This window comes from Amblyomma maculatum, chromosome 1, assembly GCF_055883805.1.
Source record: "Amblyomma maculatum isolate TAMU_Amacu chromosome 1, ASM5588380v1, whole genome shotgun sequence".
NCBI lineage: Eukaryota > Metazoa > Arthropoda > Arachnida > Ixodida > Ixodidae > Amblyomma > Amblyomma maculatum.
In genome coordinates, this window is record NC_139344.1 from 108,484,446 (window position 1) to 108,510,029 (window position 25,584).

General features: G+C 44.8%; 1 protein-coding gene across 1 annotated transcript; it reads left to right on the top strand.

Moving 5' to 3' along the window:
* The first annotated feature begins 22,379 nt into the window (after positions 1 to 22,379).
* LOC146203470 (uncharacterized) lies at positions 22,380 to 23,119 on the top strand. The gene has a single exon (XM_084603029.1). The coding sequence runs from the start codon at positions 22,415 to 22,417 to the stop codon at positions 23,117 to 23,119; it is 705 nt and encodes a 234-aa protein (XP_084459155.1). The 5' UTR covers positions 22,380 to 22,414.
* Positions 23,120 to 25,584: the final 2,465 nt, after the last annotated feature.

The following is a 25,584-nucleotide window of genomic DNA, read 5'->3' on the forward strand; positions in this document are numbered from 1 at the left end:
GGAAAAAAAAAATTATATTTGCTGTCACGTGAATTTAGCGTATCACTATGACCTGACTTCGTATCCTTCTTTTGTGTCCTTTTAAATTTTAATATACCGATTTTACGTGACATAAGATTGCAAAGACAGCCATTCATATTGTAGACGGCTGATACGTTTACCCAGAAGTGGAGGGCAACCTTCCCCACAATATGAACCACTGCGCCACTGAATAGAATTTCAGCAAGTGATTTTGCAAAAGTTAGCTGGCTGAAACGTTAATGTTTCTAGTGGAGTTAGTTCATATAGTGCCTCCTTACAGTGATGATTGTGGCTACACGTGTATGGAAGTTCAGCCTAATCCAGTGCTTATCGGCGGAAAGTCTACCTCTCTTCAGCGAGGTATGCAACTGGCCTGCGCCATTTTCGTAAGCTGTGCGCACGATAAGAGTTAAGGTTTCTATTGTAAGTTAAAATATAAGTATTATTGATTACGATAATGATACTATGCAAAACAACTGATATGAATGACAGGACATTGAAATTAATCATAACAATATACCTAACAGCAATAACCAACAAGGAAATGCTTGCGCGCCGATCGGTAACAGCGCACTTTTATACGTAACCGGTTCACTGTGTCCGGATTTCTTATGTCACATCATATTATGAAACGATTGCATTATTAGATCACAGAACGATGCAGCGATGGCCTAGATGCACATTATCCAACCAGCATGTAAGAGGATAGTGCTTCGAATCCCGATGCAATGCAATTCTCCACCGGTTAAAAAGAAACTTGTCGATAGAGTTGAATAACCAGTATTGGGGTGCAGTCTGACATTGATGACCAAAGCCGACAGCACACCCGTTCACTAGGTCATGGTGTTAGCCTTCATAATTAATAACCCTGTTACGCCTCGGCAGTTTCCAGCTTCTGCGGCCCAAGTACGGCGGTGGTCACTCCTATTAGACTGCGGAAGGGGCTAAGAATATCTTGCTTCGGACAGGGCGCCATTGAAACAGAAGCCGGCAGAGTTTATCCCTAGAGCGCTTTATCAAGTGAGGCTAGTCTAACAGTGTTGCTCAAGGAACTAAGCAGTATTAAGTGGGATGTCAGTGTGGTTGTAGGAACTCCGATGTGGAGTACGGTGCGAAATGGCAGGAACGTGCAATTCTATTTTGGCTTAATGGGGAGGCGATAACTAGTCATGGGATTCCTGATCAATAAGAACACAGCTGGCAACATAAAGGAATTTTGTATTATGTTAAGGAGAGTATTATATTCATAGTAATTAATTTTAACGAGGTGTGCAAACTGAAGATGGTTCTTGCTTACGCGTTTATGTCTAGCTATGGTGCCAAAAGTAACCGAGCAGCCCAGCCGGCCGGTGGAGCAGGCACGGGGCCGAGATGCGGCACTACCGTCGCCGTCGCTGGCCGCTCCTCTCCGGCGGCGAGTGTGAACTGACTGACGTAAGCACTCTCCCTCGCTCTCCTTATTGGGATGATAAAAAGCAAGCGAGTGTTATGTGCGGCACCTGATTTGGCTCCTTCAGAACGCTGCTCTAGTGAAGAAGGGCGCTCCGCACAGCATCACTCGCACAATGCTCCTTTTTGTCTGGCGCTGTGAAGCTGCGCTCTTTGTTAGAATGCCTTCGCGTTTAATATCGGTACAGTGCTTCCGTAGTTGCAACGAATGGACAAATACACACTTTTCTACTAGTTTCGATTGTCCGGAAAGTATGGCGAGAAATTGATTTCGAAAACTCGGTGCGCTTTTCCTGGATTTGCTGTGACGCTAAGTTAAGCTGAATGAGAGAAAAATAAGACTTCCAGACGTGCCCCCTCTTGCTGAATACCTTCTTTCCCGCTTTTGGTAACGTCCAAAAAGCGCGCAGTGTTTTCCGCGTTGGTAATTACGTTCATGCGTTAGCCTGCTACTAATCTCTTCGTTTAATGAGTGAAATGCATAAAAGTGTCATTCCCACACATATGACGCCCATTTTTTCATTAGGTGTGGCCATTTCTTTTCTTTTTTATTTATTTCTTTTACGGGAACACCATGCGACCCACCTAACAGCAATATGTTCTGGAAGTGAAATGAAATTCGAATACGCAGCTTTTGATTTGCACTGCGAATTACTTTTGCGTTACTGTCTATTACCTAGTGACTTGTTTGGTAGTTTAGTGCCCACTGGCAGAGTGGTGCATCGGTGAGCCGATAAATAAGTTACTAAAATAGAATCTTCAAGGGCAACACAAGATCAAGCTTGCAAACCTGAGGCTCCCGTTTTTACTTAACACCCTGGCCGAAAAAAGGTGAAACTTAATCCTGAGGGAATTTCAATGCAAGTGGAAGAAAAACGTCTTCGTATGCATCCTTCGCAATATAGCAAAGGCTTTTTTGGGGGATCATATGCTATAGAACATTTGCATCACTCATTCGGTATTGCCAAATATTTTTTTGAAGCAGTTGCCATCTCTGCTCAGATTTTCGGCATTCAATTTGGCGTTGCAATCGCAGAAACCATTAAGCACTTCTGTGCGTTAACAAGCGGCGGCAAATGCAAAAATAACGAATTCGCCTCATTACATGGACACGAATAGACGCACTAAAAACAGCCTAAAATATCGCCTTGTTTTTATACTCTCTCAGCAAAGTGTCATCATCGCAGACTAGGAATCGCGAGAAAAACTAAACCCAGGCTTTAATCATGCCCTGTCCGACTGTGCTAATATTCTAAACGAGACAAAAATACTACTTTTCGAATCACTTCATCTACGGGAAATGTATGGTTTGTGGTTTGTGGGGTTTAACGTCCCAAAGCGACTCAGGCTATGAGAGACGCCGTAGTGGAGGATTCCGGAAATTTCGGCCACCTGGGGTTCTTTAACGTGCACTGGCATCGCACAGCACACGGGCGCATTGCTTTTCGACTCCACCGAAAAGCTTTCAACATGCAAGGCGTTCTAACGAAGAGCACAGCTTCACGCCGCCAGCCCAAAATCAGTGTGGAGCGAGTTTTGCTGTGCACAGCGCCCTTCATGACTATAGCTCAGCGTTCTAAGGGTATGAAATCGTATGCCGCACATGCTACCCGCTTGCATTTTATCATCCCAAGAAAAATAGCGAGGGGGTATGCTTACGTCAGCCAGCTTACACTCGCAGCCGGCGAGCAGCGGCCACCGACGGCGACCGCCATGCCGCCGCTCGGCCCAGGGCTTGCTCCGCCGGCCGGCTGGGCTGCTCGGTTACTTTTGGTAAAGACGGTACATTCGGCAATGAGTTGAAAAAAAAAAAAAAAAACAAGTTCACCTTACTGACGGGCGACTTCGGTTTCATGGTAGGCAAGATCAGACTAGAGACCAGGAAGTGAGTGGGTATGGCATAGGCTCTAGACAAAACAGGAGGGAGTTACTAACAGAGTTCGGAGGGAGAAATAATTTGCGGGTCGTGAACGCTTTCTACGGTAAATTTTGGTTTGGTTCATTTATGGGCCAGGTTTAACGTCCCAAAGCGGCTTAAGCTGTGAGAGACGACGTAGTGGAGGGCCCCAGAAATTTGGACCATCTGGGGTTATTTAACACTGACATCTCACGGCACACGGGCACCTTGCTTATCGACTCCACAGAAAACGACCGCAGCGACCGGGATTCGACCCCTATCCTTGGGCACAGTAGTAGAGCGCCCTAACCCTTGCATCACAACGGGTGGGAACGTTCTTGTTCTGGGCAGCACAAGAAAGTTCTCCGCCGTTGAGATGCAAGGTTAAGCCGCTTTACTCTACTGTGCCCAAGCAGAACAGGAAAGTGAAAAGGAAGACCTCCAAAGGTGAGACAAGAAATGAATTAGACTCCATGCTGTGGCTCACCCTGGCATCGTGCAGGATGTGGAGGCCCTCTGAAAGTAGCAATGTAGCGACCATAAGATGGTGAGGTAGCGGATTAGCCTAGATTTGAAGACGGAAAAGAAGCCCGTCCACGAGTTAATGGTGGAAGGAGAATTCAGTACATGAATCCAGAATGTCTCTACAGAACAAATATTCGCCTTTAACCGAGGTGGACAAATTTTATGTTAAGGTGTGAACTTTAATCTTATTGTTACTATTAAGGAGAGCTCAGTGTTAGTAGGCAGTAAGATAGTTGGACCGGACACAAGTGATCTCTAACCCGAGACGAAAGGTTAAGAAGTAATAATAATATCAATACTTTATTCAGCATTCACTGCGAGTTACACAGGCATGCATTGATAGCAAAAGGTAGTACTGCCCATACCGCGATGGCTTGCTGACTCTGACCTGGGACCCAAGGTATCCAAGATGAGATGCGAGATAAGATGTGAGATATGAGGGGATACGATGAGGAATGAGGAAATAAAAAGGAACGAAAGAGCTTAGTACTATGAGAATCGTTATGCCGCTTTCGCAATGGTGGGTACACCATGGGCTTGAAGTGACAAATACCGGCAGATGGTGACAGGCAGCCGTGGCCACGCTCAGATGGTACAGAGGAACCAAGGTTGTTCGTGGCGTGCACTGCGGCTGAGAAGTGGTTGCAGGGTATCAGTCCGCGCGAGGCGGTTGGGACGTGCCCCATCATTCTAGTTCCAGAGCACGAAAGCCTCTAATTCCACAGCCTGAATATAACTACCAGAGACATCGAAGCTAATCAATAAGCGCAAGGCAAACGTCATACAGATGCGTAATATAGAGCGAATTGAGCAGGCCGCAAGAAAAAAAAGGTACCTATAAAAGCGGTTGAATGAGAACTAGGCACAGACAAAATAACAATGTATGCGCTGAGAGACAAGGAGGCCATGTCATCACCATTACGAATCAGATAGTGTGATTGAGGAGTTCTGCAAAGGTCTATAAAGCAGGTGAATCATTTGTGACGATAATGCAGTAGGCAGTGGGCAGACGAATTAGACACTGTTTCGCTAACGAAAGAGAGAGCAAATAAGGCCTCAGAAGTAGGGCGTAATTTGGGAACAGCTGATAATTGGATCAGGAGCTGCAGATCTGTTGAAAGACGATGGACACATTGTGCTATAAAAATTGACCACCCTGTTTATGGAATGCCTCTTATCCTCAAGCACACGAGAATATTGAAAAAACGTGAGCGCTATCTTATTCCACTCGGAAGATGATGTCAGCGATTAGAAAAATATAAAGACCAATCGACTATGCCTCTAAGGTTTCTACTAAGGTAATCGTTAACAGAATCGGGGAAATGTAATGGATTTGAATCTTCCAAAAGTCTAACCAGACTTTCATAAGTGTTACTCGACGACAAACCATTTTCACACTATCAGTCTGGTTACCAAGGTATGCGCAAAATGTAACCAGTCTCTGCATATAGCCTTCATAGATTACGAAAAAGTATTTGATGAAGTGAAAATCTCAGCAGTTATGCAGACAATGCGGAATCAGGTATGGAATCACATGCCGAACTTTGCACCCACTTGCTTATCATCCAATGAACAAGAGCGCGAGCGGATACTGACGTCAGCAAGTACAGTAGCATAGCCAGGGAACAAAATTCCCCGCGATTACGTTACTTCCTAATGCGAAATTTGAGCGCAGCTCATCAGCTGTTACTCCTTTTCGATAAATTAAGGCAAAGATTTCGAGCAAGACACATATGTACAATTACAGACTACTTTTGTCTTTTAATTTTTTACAAGTATTCCTTCAAGAAACACTCCATTAACAGTTCTTGGCTGTCATGAAAGAAGCTTTGTGGTCAGAGAAATGAAAAAAGCAATTGAGCTATCGGGAGGTTGCAGGAGGCAGCGTGTGGGTCCATAGGAACGTTGCGCGACGAACAGATAGCAGCGACTGACTGATGCCGCTGACGCCGCTAGTGAGTGAAGTGAGTGAGAACGGGATGCACGCACCGTGATCCGCTTAAGGCTGCTGTACGGTCACTATTTGGGCGCTGCGCCCATCCGCTCGAGGGCGCATCCGCCAGGTCCTAACAATAGGGCGGACGGAGGCATGCGTCCTCCGCCCGGCTGCCGCATAGAGTTGATCAACTTCAACGTATGGACGCATCAGTCGCATGCGTTCTTGGGGGCGCATCGCAAGCTCCTCCTACTTCTGCAAAGATGGCCGCCGACAGAGCGTAGGCGAAACAAGGCCTAGGTAGACGGTGCCTGTCGATGAAAGATATACCTCGTGTCACTATTGCTCGTTTATTACGTTTATTCAAAGCGATTTGGAAGTTTGCCTTGTCATGTGCACAAGCATCGAGTGACAGTTCCCCCGGTTGAGTTGGCCTGCACCGAGTTAACAAGTGGCTGACAAACCTACGGAATATGGACTACTGCTACACAGTTGCGGTGCCTTGACGTGTTTATTTGGAGCCGTTTGTGATTGCTGCAGGATTTTCACGGACAGCATCAAGAAGCAGCTCCCTGCAGTGAATTAATTCCCTGTGCGCGTAGACAGTTTCATAGCAGTGACAAGTAGTGGGAGTGTAGCGAAAGTGATACGCTCGGAACCACTGCTGTTTTGTCAAGTTGGTGAAATCGCCTGCAAGTATATCTGTTACGAGTGAAAAGCTCACTGCGCACGCATTGTTTTTCGAATGTTGATATGAATTTTGGGCTGTGCTAGCCGCATCCGTTCGTCTGCGTGCAGCGCTCGCGAGCATACGATGCTGTTAGTGTTTCGTGCCGACCACTGATATCGATCGTGTTTTGTGTACGTGCTGTGCTTCAGAACTGCCGTGGGTGTGAAGTGACCTTTCCGAAAACTGTGTTTTACGTGCGCGAAATGATTTTGGCTGTACGGAGAAGCGTCGGGAAGTCGGCACCAATTTGCTGTTTGATGCAACGTGAAGTATGTTTGCGATGGTTGCTTGTTATCGTTGCTGCGTGTGATGTCTTGACTGATGAGTTTATTGGGATTAATTGTTGTACTCCATATGCTCTCATCACAACCGTGCGCGGACGGCATTGCTGTTACTGTTCTTGGCCTCTTTTATACAGGTATGAGTTGTGGGCACAAAACCACGGCGGGCTCGTAACCAAGCTTTAGTGCCGAGAAAAAAAAAGATATTCTTGTTCTGTGAATGGAACGATTACGGTAGAAATGGCTGAGAAAGCTATGAAGGTCTGTAAGATTTTTAGGACAAGTGTAATAGATTGGGCAGTGTTATATGGTACAGAAAGAAAGTACAGATACAATCTGAAATGAAACGCCATCATATGTGTTATTCAGTTTCCCCATTGGAGCAGTATAAGGGTAGAAAGATGGAAGTTTTCTGCACTTTGTGCAGGACAGTCCTCATGATATTCTCACAAACAAAAATCTCACTGTGAGCCATAATAATAGAGTAAGGGTATCTGTAAGCAAGCTCTCAGTAGCAAACCACCTGCATGAAAGTGCATAGGGCTCCATGGATTCAGCTTTATCATGCGGCTCACAGAGGATAGTGTGAACCTTGGGGTGCAAATACATGGCACAAGGCAAATGTTTACATCTGGCATGCCTTAAGCTGCATGCACGAACACTTCATGAGAGTGATGAATGCTGGTACTCTCAAGTATGACTCAAGGAGCAAAGATTTTACTCATATCCATAGCAGAAATTAATGAGTAGAAGGTATGGAATACCTCTGTTACACGAACGCTTTCGATCCTCATTAAACTCAATCTGCATTCAACTCGTGCAATCGAGCCCGAGCATGCTTGGATCGAAGCTGTTCCTAAAGCGCTCTCGAATTTAAGTATGTGTTACGTCTGTTACACGAAAACGTTCAATCCTCACTGGACTCAATCTGCATTCAACTCGTGAAATTGAGCCCGAGCCTGCTTGGATCGAAGCTGTTCCTAAAGCGCTGTCGAGGTTTCAAGCACATTCAAGTTCGGGCGTTGCCACCCTCGGTGTCCCCTAACACACACGAAGGAAACTTCTCAATGTTCATCCAAAATGGCCATCAGCACCGGATGCCTCTATCCTTCTTGAAAACCCCAGTGCAGGTCGCGTTCAATGAGGATCACAAGTGTTCGAGTCACAGAGGTGTAGGAGGGAGCAGGTGACCTCAGTTTGCTAAGAAATGAGCGCCTGCATTGCACTCACTTCCGCAATATCCTTGCGCCTGGTTGCAGCATAGCTCTTTCAAGTGCATTGGAATGAAAACCTAAAGGTATGTGAAGAAAATAGCATCTCGCAAGCTTTTGGACTCTGAAGAGACCTGGTTTACACATGTAAGCACTTCAGGCGTCACGTAAAATCCTCTGAACAGCCAACCAGCAGCAATAAATTTGGCTGCAAATATTGTCGTGTGACATAAATTTCCCTCTTTGTCTTATGAACAGCAAAAAAAAAAAAAAGCTTATCATAATGGTAAACACGTGCACCCATGATTTACTGCAGATGTTATGTTCTCATTGATGCATTTATCCTTTTTGTATTTTTACTTCTTAATTGTTTTCATGGTTGAAATTGCTTACAAGTATTTGATTCATTTGAAAAGCTCACTACACATATCTTGCTTTCTGAATGCTCAAATCAAGCTCGATCTGTGCAGGTAGTTGCGTTTGTTCCTCTCCGTATAGCGACCATGCATGCACGGCCCTGCAACATGTTCATTAACAATATTGATTGTGGCTCGGGTGTACTGTGTGCTTGAAAATAGCCTTGGGTGCAATGGAACCTTTCTGGAAACTATTTTGCATTAATGAAATGATCTCCACTGTCTGCTTTCCGATGTGACTACAGAATCATCGGCACCACTCAGTGGCTTGATTCTTCATGAATTGTAATTCTTGCAATTATAGCTAGCCCCGCCGGGTTGGTGCAGTGGTAGATGCCCGACTACTATCCGGAGTGCCCGGGTTCGAACCCGACCGACCTCGGCGGCTGCGTTTCGATTGAGGTGAAACGAAGTGGCGTCCGTGTGCTGTGCGATGTCAGCGCACGTTAAAGATTCCCAGGTGGTCGAAATCACTCCGTAGCCCTCCACTACGGCTCCTCTTTCTCTTTTTCCCCTTTAATTCCTACCTTCCTCCCTACCCTTACGGCGTGGTTCAGGTGTCCACAGAAACAAGTGTGACAGATACTGCGCCTTTGCCTTCTTGTGAACCAACTATTAACTATTATAGCTAGATTATAGTAAGCCTGTCTTGTCTGTGCCACGTCTTGCTCTGAATAATCGTTATGTTGTGGGCGCTAGCATCATGATGGTATGCCGACAGAACTGTTATTTTTCTTGTCTTTCTGAAAAGCGAACATATCTATGATGGGTACCAAGGGTTTTCTGCTGAGCCAAAAACAAGAGGCGAGATTCGAGTCCCAATAGAGCACATGCCGTGTAGTCAACTTCTTTCTGTCGTTTTACCCTTGGCCCAACAGCGTAAGATGCCACCAAATGAATGGCTGAGAAAGATGGTAAGGCCCATTATAAGACTGAAATGAATTGGGCAATATTATGGTGCAGAATGAAAACAAAGTACAATCTGAAAGGAATTTTCAACTTGGCTAAACATTCTCCCAGTTGCAATGATACAACTATACAGGCACTTGCACACTTTTATCAGGGCAGAGCCCTTGGTCACACTGAGGGGAAGACGAATTCAAATAATGAGTTGCAACTGCGCAAGATAAATTTTCAAACAAGTTTTCTTGAGACTAAACCGTGAAGGTTCGGTAGTGTCAACCCTCTACAGCATGATGAGCATGATGATTTGAGTGAGATCCTGTCGTACAACCACATTACCTTTCATTGCCTTGATGCGTCAGGCGGAGGCGCGATTGCCTTGAGCTGCATGAACAGATGCTTGTTGAAAATTTTAAATGCTGCTGCTTAGTGTAGCAAAAAATGGCATTTGCTCGGCAAGAACTAAATGTTGAGGAGAACCAGAATGGCGAGGATAAACATTTATTTTCTGGCTTCAAAGACCACTCTACTGGTAGCACAGATGCGAGATGCGGGATATGCATATAACAGCTTAAGCTTGCTGCTACAGACAGGCAATATTCATTTTTTTTGTTCATGGTATAGCATGCAGAAATGTGGATAAAATATCTTTTGCCTTGCTGAATTTCCTGGCTTCAACCAGAGCAGTACAGCATTACTATCAGGCAACACAAACATCCTGAAATATGAGAAAAGCCATGTTACACACGCCTAAAGTCACTGTAGTGCTTCTAAGTACTCCACAGATATGGTTGTGAAGTGACAATTCATGCAGTTGCTGCCGCATGTACCTAATTAGCAATCTCGAACTTACCAAAAGCTTAATGCGCTTCACGACTCTGGAGCACAGCACCTTACAGCATGTTATGTGCCCTCTCAGAGCAATGTACCTCTCTTTCCCTGTTGAGCTCACTGGTCTATTTTCATAATGTCCCCCTAAATGAAGCTACCACTGTATACACCCATTGCAAGGATCCCTTTGTATGAGAAATTCCACAGAGCCTGTCTGCACATGTAACACTGCACAAGTGGGAAGAAGAGAGACTACAGCACAAGGCTGCATGTGTGAGAAAAACACAATTGCAATGAATGAGCAAGAGTAGTTCTTTGCCAACTTATCTATTTATTCAATTAATTTGTGATCGAAAAGAACCCAGCAATATGGTCATCCACACTGCTTAAAGGGGAAACATCCTTGTCTTCTAGTTTACAAGGTGCGACCGTCAAGATGCACATCATGTTGTGCATATCGCTATGTGTCCCTGCTGCATTACAACATCAGTCCCCCCCCCCCCCCCCCCCTTGTCTACTTGGAGACTATGCAGTGAAGCAGACAGGTTCTCCCAAGTGTGAAACTCCATGGATTAGTTTCTATCCAGCTTTATGGGGAACAAAGTGGACACGAAAAGCACAAAAACAAGGCGCACAAGAAGCAGTAGTGCTGGCTAATGTTATTTGGCGCAGCCCAAAGGCCTGGGGAGTGAATGAAGGGAAATTACAATGGCAGAGAAGGAAATGAATACACTACAGCGCAGGTAGGAACGCATCCACAAAGCTTCACAGGAATTTGTGCATGATCCTGGAAACATTTAAAAAGTAGCATTGAAACACAGGCAAAAGAAAAAAATGCAGTCAAGAATGCATATAGAAAGCTACTCGCATCTAACACGTGACAGGAGGACATATCATGCAGCATGAGCTCTACAGGCGAGCAGAATCTGGTGGGGCGATCTAAACCCATGGCTATTGAACCAGACACAGACTGGAACCTTCCAGGGCAGTGAAGCAAGGGCACTGTTACTCATTCAAGAAATGGTAACCCAGCATGACATGATCAATAAAACTGCACAAGAACACGATCACAGGAAAAGAAGACGAATTGCAAGCCGCTCTTTCTTTCCATCTTCTTTTCCTGTGATCACGTCCTTGCGCCGCTCCAATGGTCAGTGTGAACCAACTAGCTGTACAGCAAGTACGTCTACAAGTATGAAATGGACAGCACGTGTAGCATCCTAGGGGCATGTTTCCATTGCAAGGCACATGCTACTTGAGTTGCTAAATAGCACGTATGGATGAGTTGCAAATGACTATTACATATGCATGTGTCGTCTGGCTGTTATGTAAAGCCTCACTGGTCCATACATTCACATTCAATGCTTTTGTAGAGACAGACTCCCTGACGAAGGATCCTGGAGCGGTTGGCCAAAGCATGAAATGTGTTCTTTATGGTACACCTGCAGCTTGGTGATATTGTAAAATGACCCAGAAGCCTCCATATGCCTATAAATACATAAAATCCAGTGAGATGAGCAATCCAAAACATAAAGTTACATTAGATGTGTTTTAAGCATAGGTGACATTGAGTAAAAAAAGCACTGCTAGTTTCAGTTGATTAAGGAAATAAGTATAAGTACAAAATGCAACCATAATTTCAAACGGTTCGATGGTGGGCATTGTCAGCATTTTTTTAATGAGTCTCAAACAAGCCAGGTGATTGTAAACAGTCAATAAAAGCATTTTTCTTAGATTGACAAGATTATCCGGCATCTTTCTCATTATATGCAATTATAATATTGACCTAGTAAACCTCTTGCAGTTCAGTGCTGCTTTGTTTGCCTCTCTGTCTTAGCATTCATTACTTGTTACACAAGCCAGTGAGTACAAAACATCTGGTTTTGCAAGGCATTTAGCCTCCCGTGGCAAGGACTCCTAACATCCAGACACACTAGTTTTCTTCCATTTTTCTTTTATTTGACAGTTCAGAGTTTCAAGCACGTTTTTCTTTCTCAGAAGAGCATCGAATTCTCAGAGGAGATATTTTATCTGATATCACAAGGTGCAGTTTTATCATGACCCTTTTGGAGAACTGCACTGTGTTTACATGCCACTACAATCGGTTTCTGTTCTTTGAATTGTATTGAGGATCTGTGTATTCACTGCACGATGAACTTGATGTATGGGCTTACAATATAGTTATGTAAACAAGCAAAGGACTCGGGTAGGTAAGTACACAAGTCATAGAAGTATAGTATTTCATGTTCACAGTCAATTAAAATTCCACTAAGTCTGCATGCTGGCCTGACAACTAAGTGACATGCTATTACACTTGGTCACTGTTTTACAATTAGCCCCTAGACAGTTTCCTGCTACAAGTGGGAATCCTAAGCTGATGCAAGGCAGTGAGAGCTTAGCATTTCTTGGTGCCAACTGGCCGCACCGGCCATGCACTATTATTCTGTCGTGCAGTGTCGCAACTTTTCAGTTCTTACTCTTAGCTGTATTGTTTTTAAGTATGATAAACACTGAAATAAAACTACAACAGAAGAATAAAACACTAATTCCACACAAAACATCTAATATTTACTTATTTGTAATTAGAATAGTCATTGCATATCATGCAATGTTTCGAAAAGTTTATGGACTGTTCCTCAGCAGCAGCATAGTTGTGCCATAATTCTTGTTTATTTGTGCTCAACACTAACTGTACAAATATTTCACTTGAAATTCGGCTGGTAGAGGCTGTCTCAATTGGTAACAATTCTTTTCAGTGCATGCCGCAGCTGAGTAGCTTGAGCTGTGTTGCATGTTAACACCCAATCGCCAGATTTCATTTGCTACTTTCAGTGTCTGAAATGACAAAAGCAATGCACACACATGAAACCTAGGACGACCAAACGGCACATGTCATGAAAAGGAAGTTTATGCTGCACTTGACATGAAGGCACTTATTAATATAGGCAACACTGAGCACAGGGATGGAGAAACTGGTATTATGTACTGGGCGGCATGCAAATTGTAGTTTTGTCAACCGAACTGATTATGAATAGCATAGTCTTGCTGTTGAATCAAATATGAATAATGCTGAAAACCAAACTGAATACAAATAAACTAGTTGAGCAGCTATTTTAAATGTCTTTGAAGGAGTAAACATATTGAATTTTAGACACAATTTGAACATGCACTGTTCGAATCATTTGCTATGGCACGGATACCACAGCAAATGATTCCATGCATTTTTGAAGATTTGTTACTGTCATGAACCTCGACACATTTTCTGCATGCAAATTCATCTCATATGCAACACCACAGCTGTACGTGGCAGCCAGAAATGCGGATTACGTGGCGAAATGTACGCAATAGAGATTGCTAGTACCGGGGAGAACCGCACGGCAAATGGTACTTCTGTACATGTTACAAACGATGTGCATGTTTGTTTATGCTTTGCAGTCTATTTTCTCACAGTAAAACAGGCTTGTTGTAAAAAGCGTTTAGGCAGTAAATTCGGATGAAAACATTAAATGACCAACTCCTGCATCTTTGCCGCGAGTGCTATACCGAAGTGAACGCGTGAACACAGACAGGGGAGGCATGAATATATACACTTTACCTTTCAATGTATACGTCCGGGAGTAATTGAAAAAATTCGTGCCATCTTCTCCTGAAAGCAAACCGACCGTGCACTGTGCGATGTCACTGCACCTCGAAGAACCCCAGGTAGTCGAGCTTTTAGGAGCCCTCCACTACGGTGTCTCTCATAGCCTGAGTCGCTTTGGGGCTTTAAACCTCGTAGAAGAAACGAAACCATACCTACACAAGAGGAGGGCCGAAACGGGTATCGGTCCCTCTATATGCTTCAGAAGTAGACGTCTCATCGTATCAGCTGAGCTAATCTTGTGAGGGGGGTAGAAACGACAAATATATATTGATTCCTTTTTTTTTTTTTGTCTTATATATCTCAACTAGTAGCTGAAGTCCGCCCTTCTGTGGGTTAACGTCGCCAAAGACAAGAGATGTCGGGATTCTGCAAAAACCACCCAAATTAGATGGCTCCTGTCTGAGAGAAGAAACGCCTGTTAAACGTTCTACAAGATATCTTGATTGTTGCGCATATGTGTGAAATTTGGGCGGTGAGAACAGAGAGGAGAGCTACTCGCATGCGGTGTTGCTGAGCGCGAGCAATTTTAAACTGTCGATTAAAATTCTAGGCTGGTATATGAAACACGAAGCCCTAATTAACTTAGTTGCTCACCGGTCAGCTGTAAAGTACTTTAGGATTAACAAATGTTCATCATGTAAGTGCATAGTTTGTTTCATAGGCATCACTATCATATCTCTATCTCATGCACTTCCTTGCTTCGTAGAAAAACATGCAGTTTCACGCAGCGCTCTCGATGTCTTAACCTGTGGGATGAGACCTCTTGTTCCGTCAGAAAAAAGAACGCTGATTAAGTCGTGGTGGGTCGAAAGTGGTCCTGATTCTTGCCCAAAAAACTACCGAAAAGCTGTCCTGAATCGTTTCGGTTTGTGTTCGGTTCCAAAATAGCGAATAATATATGCGTTCCGTTCGTTTCTGGTTCCGCGCAAAAATAATCTTGTTTATTTCCGGTTACGGGTTGAGGTTCGGTGCCAGTTCGGCATCCTGACTAGAGCCACAGTCAGGTAACAAGAATGTGCCCGCAGGCCCCGCCTTCCGTATCGTGCAACCTTGGTTGTCACCGGTTGGTATGAGTAGTAGTAAGGCGCAACTGACCGATTCGAAATATTTCTCTGATGCTCTGTGCGCATTGCACGCACGCACGCACATGCACAACGTTTGCGTTGGCTGTCGCTGAGCTTACTCACTATGTATTGTAATTTTTTTCGTTGTACCTTAATGCAGAGCGCCTTCGCTGTTAAATAATCACATAGAGAGGAACAGAAAAAAAAACAGAAAAAAAAAACAAACGCTTCGTATAAGTGAAAGAAGTCGGAATCAAAGTACATGAGAGAAAGAGAGGCATGGAGCACCGCCGGAGTGTAGCAGTACATGACTCAACTACATACACGTCTAGATGGCAATGCTTATTGACGATAACACTGCATACCCTTGAGGGCAATAACACACGCAGATGACATCGGAATCCTGCGTCTCCGACAGCTCCCTTGGAGATTCATCGCCCGAAACTATGAGGCGCAAACCCATAAATTGCACAGCCATCTGCCAGCCATATACGTTACTTGCACTTCTGTCGTCAAGCGGGCAGCTATACGGAAAACTTCCTAGACCCAAAACCAGATCTCGCGAAACGCTTTCGACAGCAGACGCGCAGGCATAAACGGACCTCAATGTATGAGAAGTCGGCGCATTTTAATGCGAAACCATATCTTGTCGCCTGAAAGGCGTTACCAGAGTGTGTCGGCATAGCCTGTCATCAGAGCGTATCTTCGTGAACTGACACTTCAAAAAAAGGAAAAAAACAAAACAAAAAAAAAACGACCGGACTTGGTTTGAGCCCGCGCCAGATCGTGCAAGTCAATTTCTCTGGCCTGAGCACGAGAGCACTACCACGGCCGCTCGATGGAAGCGTGGCTATACTGTCGCTGCTTTTTTATTCCATTCAATATGTACATTATTTTCACAAGAACCATCATCCGTATTTGATGCCCCATGGCTAAAATTTATTTAATGGTTTTAAGGTTTCAATGTGCGGAAGCCAGTCAGGTGTCGGATCGACAAGCTTGATAACTATATGGTCACCGCAGTCGATCAAGTCTTGTTTAAAACTGCAACGAACTTTCACGCTGGCCAGTAAACATCGTCACATTCATCAAATTCCAACTGCAACATACTCTCGCACTGAGCCGTGAGCATCGCCGTTTTCATGAGCTTCAATCTGTGCTACTTGTTCCTTTAACGTCGTTAACTACACATGTGCACGCGAGTGCGTGTATCTGCGAGCGTAGTGTCGAGCGAACCCACCAGGCGGCTTCACATAACTTGCAATGCTTTCGCATTTCCACACGTGAGAAGACTTAAGTGTATTTCTGTAATTTTTTGCTCGCTAACTGGAATCGTGGTGAACGCAATAGTCTGGTGCACGTTTGTCGCCCATATTTGATTGCTGTCACCGCGACACTGGGGCAAATTTACCGGCGGGCGACAACGCCACAAATTTTTAAGGACGCGTGTTATGAATTCCCTGATTAATGTATTGTGGCTATTAGCAGTTTCTACAGCAGCTCTTCCATGCTGAAGTTTCTTAACTTTTCTGGGACTAAACCGTGCAAAGAAACCTTGCTCAATCCGATAGGGCCTACAGCAGTGCTCATATTTCCAGGCTATTCGAACTCAACACCCATAGAAGCGCCATTTGCGTCGGCTTGGCTTCCGCGACAAAAAGTCGCCATAAGCAATTCACATGCAGTTCGGTGCAAATTAATTTTTGGTTCGTTAATTTCACCGATGTTTGAAAATAGCCGCTTACATTGAAATGAGCCGTGAGAGAGTCATGGATTAAGTGAAAACGGCAGCGAGATATATTTTTGCAGTTGTTAGGGATGGAATTTCGTCTTATCTTCTATAGTGAATGATTAGATGTGCACGATGGTACAACAAAGACGTGCTTGATTTTTTTCAGAAACCTAACCTCGATATTGGTTTGCGGAGATGACGCATATGAACAAAACGGAGCCAAGCCATCTAAACTTTCATCTCCTACTCTGGCTGCATTCATGCGGGCCTTTTTTAATGCAGTAACAATGAAGTTCACATGGGCAGAAATACCCGGTGGCATCCAGGGGTACCGGGAGATTTTCTGATTGGTTGAGACATTGGTGACGTCGCGCGTCACGTCACATGGCTGAACACTGAATGGTCGGCCGGTGTGTGGCATCACGAGACCGCGAATGTCATGGTCGAAATGCAGCTGCTCTTGCAGATAGAATGACCGAGCGTGATACCATGAAATCATGTGACATGGCCGAATTTTCAGAATCAAAAGCCATGTGACTGGGCTCACGTCAGTTGGCAGCTGCATTTCGCTGTGTGGAGACATGCCTAGGAAAACATGAATGTAAGGTTTGAATGGAACCGAAAGCAACGCTGCCTGTGTCTACTGTCTGTACTGCCACTCGGCAGTGCAGGTTCGACACTTCTACATTTCTTCATTTTTATGTGCCGTGGAAAGACAACTCTAAGTCGCTGAGTTGGATACGCAACCTGCTATAAGTGCTAACAAAAAGCGAATAAAATAACGCCACGCCGAGCAATTCGCTTGTGATGGCAAAAACCTGTAGCAGCAGCGTTGGTTCTAATGCTGTGGGATGCATTATCAGATGGCTTATGGTAAGTTACAAGTCGAAATGCAGCGGCAAACACCCTTCACAGAAGGCTTTCGGGCCAATAACGCCAGTTATGAACGCTAATTTCCTGCAAAGGGAAGGACGCCAAACATTGCCCATGCCTTCCTAGGCTCAACAGTTTCTTTTTTCACCCGGAAACTAAACACTATATCCAACACAACTTCTTTTGTCACCAACGGGCACGAGAGGGGGAATTATATTAGACCTCAGTAGCTGGGAGCCTTCTCTCTCTTGATGCCTTCGATGAAAGGGCTTCTTTTGAGGAATTTTGCCGCTGCGTTCTTGACTTGTAATCCCTTGAATTTTTTTTTTGCCACCTTGCTAGACACTACGTGACCACTGCTTGCACGGAAACTCCATTGAGTATATACTACACCCTGTCTCTCTCGAACTATATTGTAATCGGCTTTGCTTTCTCTGTATCTCGAAACTAAAGTCAGGTACGCAACAACCTTGTCCTCCTCCTCTACCACGAAACAAATCTACCTAGCTAATATATGTGTCCCGAATTTACCTTAAAGTGATGGGTACTCTAGAGGAAAAACAAAGAAGGAAAACGAGACAGATAAAAGAAGAAGTGCGTGTCATCTGTACCGCGTCCTTGTAATTTGATAACGTTAAAGGTCTCCTTCTCCGGAAGTATGGAGTTGGCGTTTTCGGCGTTGTCAGGGAATAATCACGAATATGCCTCTGGCATGCCCGTGGTAGCTAGCAGGTGGCATGGCCGTGCGCTGATTGCTCGATGCATGGCCTGTCATGTTATATGCGTAGCGTAACAGGCGTAAGCGTTTTGCGAGAGTGCTGTAAATTAATGCCAGGTTTAGAAATTTTGCACACCTGTTCGCTAAAATGCTCTGATTTCACACAGTGCCAGATCCCTTTGTGACAAGGACGAAGTTTTTGCACCGGCCGAGCGATATTTAGGTCCTGCATTTCTTGTTTTATTTCGCGCTTATATTGTCACTGGGACCATCGGTCATCTCAAATACTTTGGGAGTCGTGTCTTTGCCATGTGAACATATTCACAAAGGATCCTACCAATATATATATATATATATATATATATATATATGTATTCTAATACATGATGCTACTCTGCCGTTTGAACTCAGTCTAGGCGCTCGGGAATAATCCGCGACCTAACGGCACTTACCTCATGAGCCTCCCCGCTTGTTCTAGCGCAGAAGGATAAAAAAAAAACAACAAAAAAAAAAAACGTTAGCTGCGTATTCCCATGTCGTCAACCTTAAAAAAAAAAAAAAAGTTACGCTGCAAAAGCTGCTGGTCACAGTGTTTCATTGTGCTTTATTTGGTGCTTATTTGGTGATGCTTGTGTCGTTGTTTTTATGTGCGTATAGCTGCAGCAAAACTATGCCTGCGGGTTTATTCGTGGGATGCTTATCATCCTCGCGAATCTGTGAGATTAGCGTTGAGAAGATGAGGAAAGTTATTATAACCACGTTAATGAGCTGCCCTGATTGAACTTCGTTTACGCGGCACACATTGAAGTGCGCACCGAAATAGCAACGTAATATTTTGTCAACGCTCTTCTTTTCATTCCTCCATTTTTTTCGCCCCCAAATGGAAATGCCGACAGGCACCGCTACGGGGAATCGAAACTTAGCTGGGAAGCTTATAATCTCACGCCGGCCGTCTTCGGCAGGATCGAGTTTCGCTTTAACGATGCCGCTTACGTCCGAAAGCTGCGGCAGGTACTCTCGCAACGGAGGTCCCGGGGGAAACACTGCGCCGTCCCTGAGATTCGGTGAATTAAAACGAGACTGTAACAGCGGCGAGGCTGCGGCCTCATCGCGAGCCGGTGTGCCGATTGCAATAAAAACCCTCGTCAGGTACACTGCCTGTTGCAGAAAATTGCGACTAAGATGCCATGGAAGAAGCCAAACATCAAATTTTTGTGGGTTGTAGACGCCATAATGATACGTGTACCCGCTCACCACATTTGACCACACTCATTGTTACCGCTCCTGAACTGAATACAGTCGGGGTCACCTTGAAAGAACACTGAAAAACAAGGCCATCTAATATTTCTTCGTGATGAAAAATTATTGCTCATTGCCACCGCCCGTCACCTGCATTATCTCACCTCGGAGCCTTCTTCCTGTGGTCAGGGGAAAGGTCCACGTGTTTCTGCTCAACCTGATCTGTCTACCTCCCAAGCTTACCCGCGGATCACCACTAGACAAAACGTCAGTTTTGAGCCGTATCTCTCAAGCCCGCAGCTACCCAAATGCAGCGTCGTGCCATATGGCAGGAGGAATTTAATTTCAATCATAACAATACCACCATAGAGCTCGCATCTTTGAAGGATAGCAAGAACACCACAGTTGCTTTGCTCTCAGTATCGGCGCCTTCAGTGAACTTCCGCCCTCAACAACGGATTGACACTGAAGAAATAGTGCTTATACATTGCCAACCTCGCCACGTGGCACTTGCTGAATGGCAAGCCATCCAGCAGCACGTCCTCAGTATTGTTGGCCAAAACATCACTTCCTGCTTGTGCAGCTCCAAGTCTTCCTCAGTGATTCTCGTCCGGACAAAAAACAGAAGAGTCCGTTTTTGCGTTGACTATCTGAAGTTAATACTATTACCAATCATCCCGTAAGTTCTCCGCCTTCAAGGGCCATTTAGCGAGCGTGAATTATAGCTTGCGCGTTCTAGCATTCGAGAGCTTCTACTGTAACTTAAAAGAGTGTGGTTGTAAGCCGGTTGGTGGTATATAGTAAGCAACAACACCGCGAAAACGATAGAACCGAGGTAACGAGACAACACAGGACGGTGTTGTCTTCTTACTTTTTTGTATGTTTACCGGTTTTACAACGATTTACTGTTCACCGGTCACATGTCCCTTTCCTCTAAAAAAGAGAACTGCCTCAGGTTTGCAATTACAATATACAACGGTGACATCACACACCTTGCGTCAATTCCCCTCCAGTGTAATGCTCCCAAATGAAAGTAACAGACTGATTAATCTGGTTTGCTGCGAGAGCAAGTGCTGCCTCATAGTTTATTCTCTTCATAAGCCTCCACCTTAAATTACGTTTCTCTCTCTCCTTGACCAGCCACTTAACCATGCTTCCCGGAGATGGCGTATGCAGCTGTACGTACGGTCCCATCTTAAATAAGCTCAAGTTCCTTATTTAAGATGGGACTGAATGAATCCCTAACTTACCTGCAGAACAAATTTCCACGTTCACCAATATTCCTGGCAGGTGACTTCAATTATCCGAATATTGAGTGGCGGGAATGCCGGCCCCTCCACGGCGCAAGAAAGCGTGAATGTCAGAATTTTATGGATGTGCTAGCACTGTTCAACCTACATCAAATGGTTTCCACACCTACGCGTGGCGATTCAATCTTAGATCTAGTGCTGACAACGCAGCCTGACCAAACGTCTGTAAACTTGCTGGATGGTCTCAGTGACCACAAAGTTTTGCAGTGCGATTTCACAGTAGCCAGAAACAAACCAGAAAAAGCAAATAAAATTATATTTGATTATACCAGAGCAGATACTGATATGATACTTAATGAGCTATCATTGTTCTCTGCAGATATTTTTCGCTCCTTCAATTCGCGGGACGCGAATGAAAACTGGTCTCTTATTCGGGATAAACTAACTTTGCTTAAAGATAAGTACGTACCTAAGGTCACCATCACCACATCTACAGAGAGCACATGGTTCACAAGGAGCGTCAAAAGGTGTATAAACAAAAAGAAAAGGTTGTACGCGAAAGCTAAAAAGTCAGCATCTGAGCACGATTGGAATCAGTATCGTACACATGCCCAACAGTGCAAAACTGAAATCGAAATCGCAAAGAACAAGTTCTATAACAGTGACATTTCACGTCTGTTAAAGAACAATCCTCAAAAATTTTGGCGCGTTGTTAATCCAAACTATGGTACAAACACCTCAGTGTCAATAACTAAAGAAGGAAAGCTCCTTACCTCCCCTGAAGTAGCAGAGGAATTCAACCAATTTTTCTGCTCAGTTTTCACTGATGAGAGCCCTTTACCTACTGACCTGCAATTTCCAGAGCTACACGAAAGCATGCCCGACATAACTGTCACAGCAGAAGGTGTATCCTCTGCCATAGACCGCCTCCCTGCTATCTCTGCACCCGGCCTCGATAACATATGTCCTAAATTACTAAAAATAGCGAAACCTGCAATATGCTCCATCTTAGCTGCTATTTTTCAGCAATCCATTGATACGGGTTGTGTACCATACGACTGGAAAATTGCGCGTGTCATACCCATTTTCAAATCTGGTGATGCCTCTCTGCCATCAAATTACAGACCAATTTCTTTAACCAATATAAGCTGCAAATTGCTAGAACACATAATCTCCTCCGCCATAATGGGTCATCTGGTGAAGCATAACTTCTTTTTTCCCAATCAGCACGGCTTCCTACATGGTAGGTCTTGCGAAACACAACTGTTTGAATTGGTTACTGACCTTCATCATGCTGTTCATGTGCACTCTAAAATAGACGCCGTATTTATAGATTTCGCCAAAGCATTCGACAAAGTCCCACACATACGTCTAATAAAGAAGCTTGAAAATTTAAACATAAATTATAAGGTTATTTGTTGGATAAGGAGTTTTTTGGCTAATCGCTATCAATCAGTCTTTGTTAACAGCCATTCTTCCTCCCACTCCCCCGTTAAATCTGGAGTGCCGCAAGGGTCTGTACTCGGACCTATCTTGTTCTTAGTTTATATAAATGATATCAGTAATAACCTAAATTCCACGGTCAGATTGTTTGCTGATGATTGTGTGGTATACAGACAGATAACTGATCTTTCAGCCTGTACTCATTTACAATCAGACATTGATAAGATCAACAATTGGTGCACACAATGGCAAATGGAAATTAACACCTCAAAAACAAAACTTGTCAGATTTACCACAACATCTAACACCGAACCATTCCATTACACTTTGAACAACGTGCGTATTGAATCGGTACCCATCATAAAGTATTTAGGTGTACATTTAGCATCAGACCTTTCATGGAACTGTCACTTAGATACGGTCATCAATAAGGCTTCCAAAACACTCGGCTTCCTCAGACGCAACCTGCGATTAGCTAATCCAGACACAAAGCTATTAGCATACACCACATTAGTGCGCTCTAAGTTGGAGTACGCCTCTTTAATTTGGAACCCTCATCAAGCATACCTAGTAACAAAATTGGAGTCTCTGCAAAATAAAGCCGCCCGTTTCATATCTAAAAACTATTCGCGATCAGCAAGTATAACTGAAATAAAAACAGCCCTCAACTTACCTCTTCTTGAAAGACGGAGAATGTTTTCCTTACTGTCCTTTTTCTTCAAATTATATTATAGTAATTCTTCCTTTGCGTTGTATCATATCACGCCGGCTCATCATGTATTCCCACGCATTGATCACCAACTGAAAGTGCAACCCATCTTTGCTCGAACCAATCTGTTCTTTCACTCGCCTCTCCTCCTCGCCATCCGTCAATGGAATCTGCTGCCTGCCACCATTGCATCTTCCAGAGATTATGAAACGTTTGTAAACGGACTAAAAAATCACTTCGAGCTGTAACCTTCATCTTTGCATTTCTTTTTTATGTTCGTATTAAAGCGCTACTCTTCGAAAAACGTGAATGTTAGGTGCCATCTGTATCTTTATTTGAGTTTTTGAAGCATTAGCTTTTCAACATTTTGCGCCTGGCTATATTGTTAACCACTGTATACTTATCGCAATTTTGGATGCATTGTTCGTGCTGTTGTCCCACTTTCCGCCCCCCCCCCCCCCCTATGTAATGCCCGCCCGGGCCTTTAGGGTATTTGAATAAATAAATAAATAAAAAGAGTGTTCGATGAAAACTCGATGTCAACTGGTACAGTGTTGCTGGGTATCTAGGAGAGAGTGGTGGGAGTTAAGATGAGTGGATGACACCGCTTGCCTTGTTCTCTCAGTCGCGGGAAGGACTTGTGGTCTCACTGGCCCTCCGGTGCGCTGAGGTAGTCGCTCTGGCGCGACTCGTTGCTGCTGTCACTTGAAGAATTCAGGTACGACTCGTTAGTACTGCTACTGGAAGAATCCGGAGCAGCCACACTTGACTGCGAAGGGGTGTCTGCCGTTGTTGGCGTGTGTTTCCTAGACGCTGCAGTGCTACTGGCAGCGTCGCGAGCCTCGAGAGAACCGCCACCGATTTCTGTAGTCGCTATACCAAGTGGCGGGAGAGATGGATCCACTTTGCACTTTATGGACACCTTGGACTCCCCTTGAACTGGGCCAGGCGAGCGCAGCTCAGACACGGTCGCCCGGATGCCTCCGTTAGGTCCCCGGTGGACGTGCACGATGATCGCGGCGTTCATTTTGCTTTCTCGAACGACAGTTCAGAAGAATCCGTTGACGCGAGCTGACAGCGGCTCTCAAATCTGCGAGCAAGGAATTTTTTGTTTGCGATGTTTATTGTCTCAGGGCATAAAAATGCTATTAAATATGAAGGGTTTGGTTAAATAAAAGAAAAAAGGTTGGCTGATGCAATGAGGTCGAGGAGTGAACGATGATGTGGTCCCTGCGTCCAAGCAGCATATGACTGCGGGTTATGGGGGAGAGGCCAGCTGCCACCAGGTGCCGGATCCGCGTTGGCTTCAGTGCTGGACAATACCACGGCAGGTGATGAATGAAAGCTTCTGCATTTTTGGATTTGAAGACGGGGCACCCAGGGTGTGGATGCCAATGTCGAAATTGAGGCCACTTTTTATCACTGCTGGTGCTAGGGCCACCCCAACTCTAATCATCCGAAGCGCCACCTCCTCTGCACGGGTTAGACCGCGGGGGAGGCTTACCGTACTCGGAGGTATCAGAGCACGTGCATGGCGTCGGAGTTGTTCCTTTCTTGTTAAAAGTAGGGTAGCATTTTTCAATCCTGTAAGGTTCGGCAATGTCGAGGTTGAGAGTGAAATGCGGGTCGCAGAATTCGCGTGGCTTTGAGCCCTTAAAATGTCACGCGGAATCCATTCAAAACGAATTTGCAGTGGTATGCGTGCCGCTAGACTATGTATGTTTTGGCAGATTTCTTTGCTATCACTACCGCGTCTAAGTAGCCTTGTCACCTGGAGGGTATCAGTGCTTATCACAATACGGGCCGTGGGAGGCATGAGAATGACGGTCACAGAACGAATCGCCTCTTGCACTGCAAGCAGTTCCGCAGAAAAAGAAGATGGAGGTTCCGGTAATTGAAACGTTAATGTCTTGTTCAGTGAAGACTTGCTAGGGCACTAAACTGCAGTTGTCACTTCGCAGACATGGATGCTTGCGTCGAAGTAAATTATAGTGGAACCTTGTGGCAAGCGGGCGTCTTGTTCCATGATTCGGGCGCGAAGTGACGACGCCGTTTCCTATGTTCTCGGCCGTCGTAAATCAGTTGGCTTTTTATCACTCAGCTGTGCAAAACACCAAGGATGAAGAACTGGCAGGCAGTAGCGATGGTAGAGGTGAATTTGACGAAGCATAAGCCCTCAGAGCGCACGTTGCGTTAGAGAGGGTGCCCTTAAGCCTGCGTGCTTCACGTCGTTGCTTGATGCGAGGGAGGCAGGTGATGACCCTCATCGCGTCTCGGTTTATAGCTTCAAGGCGATCCCATTATGCCCTTGTGAAATGCTGGAATTGGGCTTGATAAACAAGGTGCGGTTGCAGAACTGCCCGTACCAACTGTCTTGCAACATCGGAGCGAGCGCCACCCATTTTGGAGCGATGCGTCTGATCAGACCCAGAGTCTGCAACGCCTGTTTTTTAGCCTGAGAGAGCCATGAAGTTCCATTTCTGGACCCATGAATTGTTAAACCCAATATTTTTATTGTTGAACTTTCCTGAACTGGGGATCCGGACAGATGTAGACGAATATGTGTTGCCGATAGTTTACGGCGTCCCCAGAGGTTGGCAACTGATATGAACGTAGTTTTACTGGCGGGAAGTTCAAAGCCAAAGGAAGATGCATATGCAGACATAATATCTAAAGCTGATTGCAGGGCAGCGGATTGCGTCAGTAGGTGATT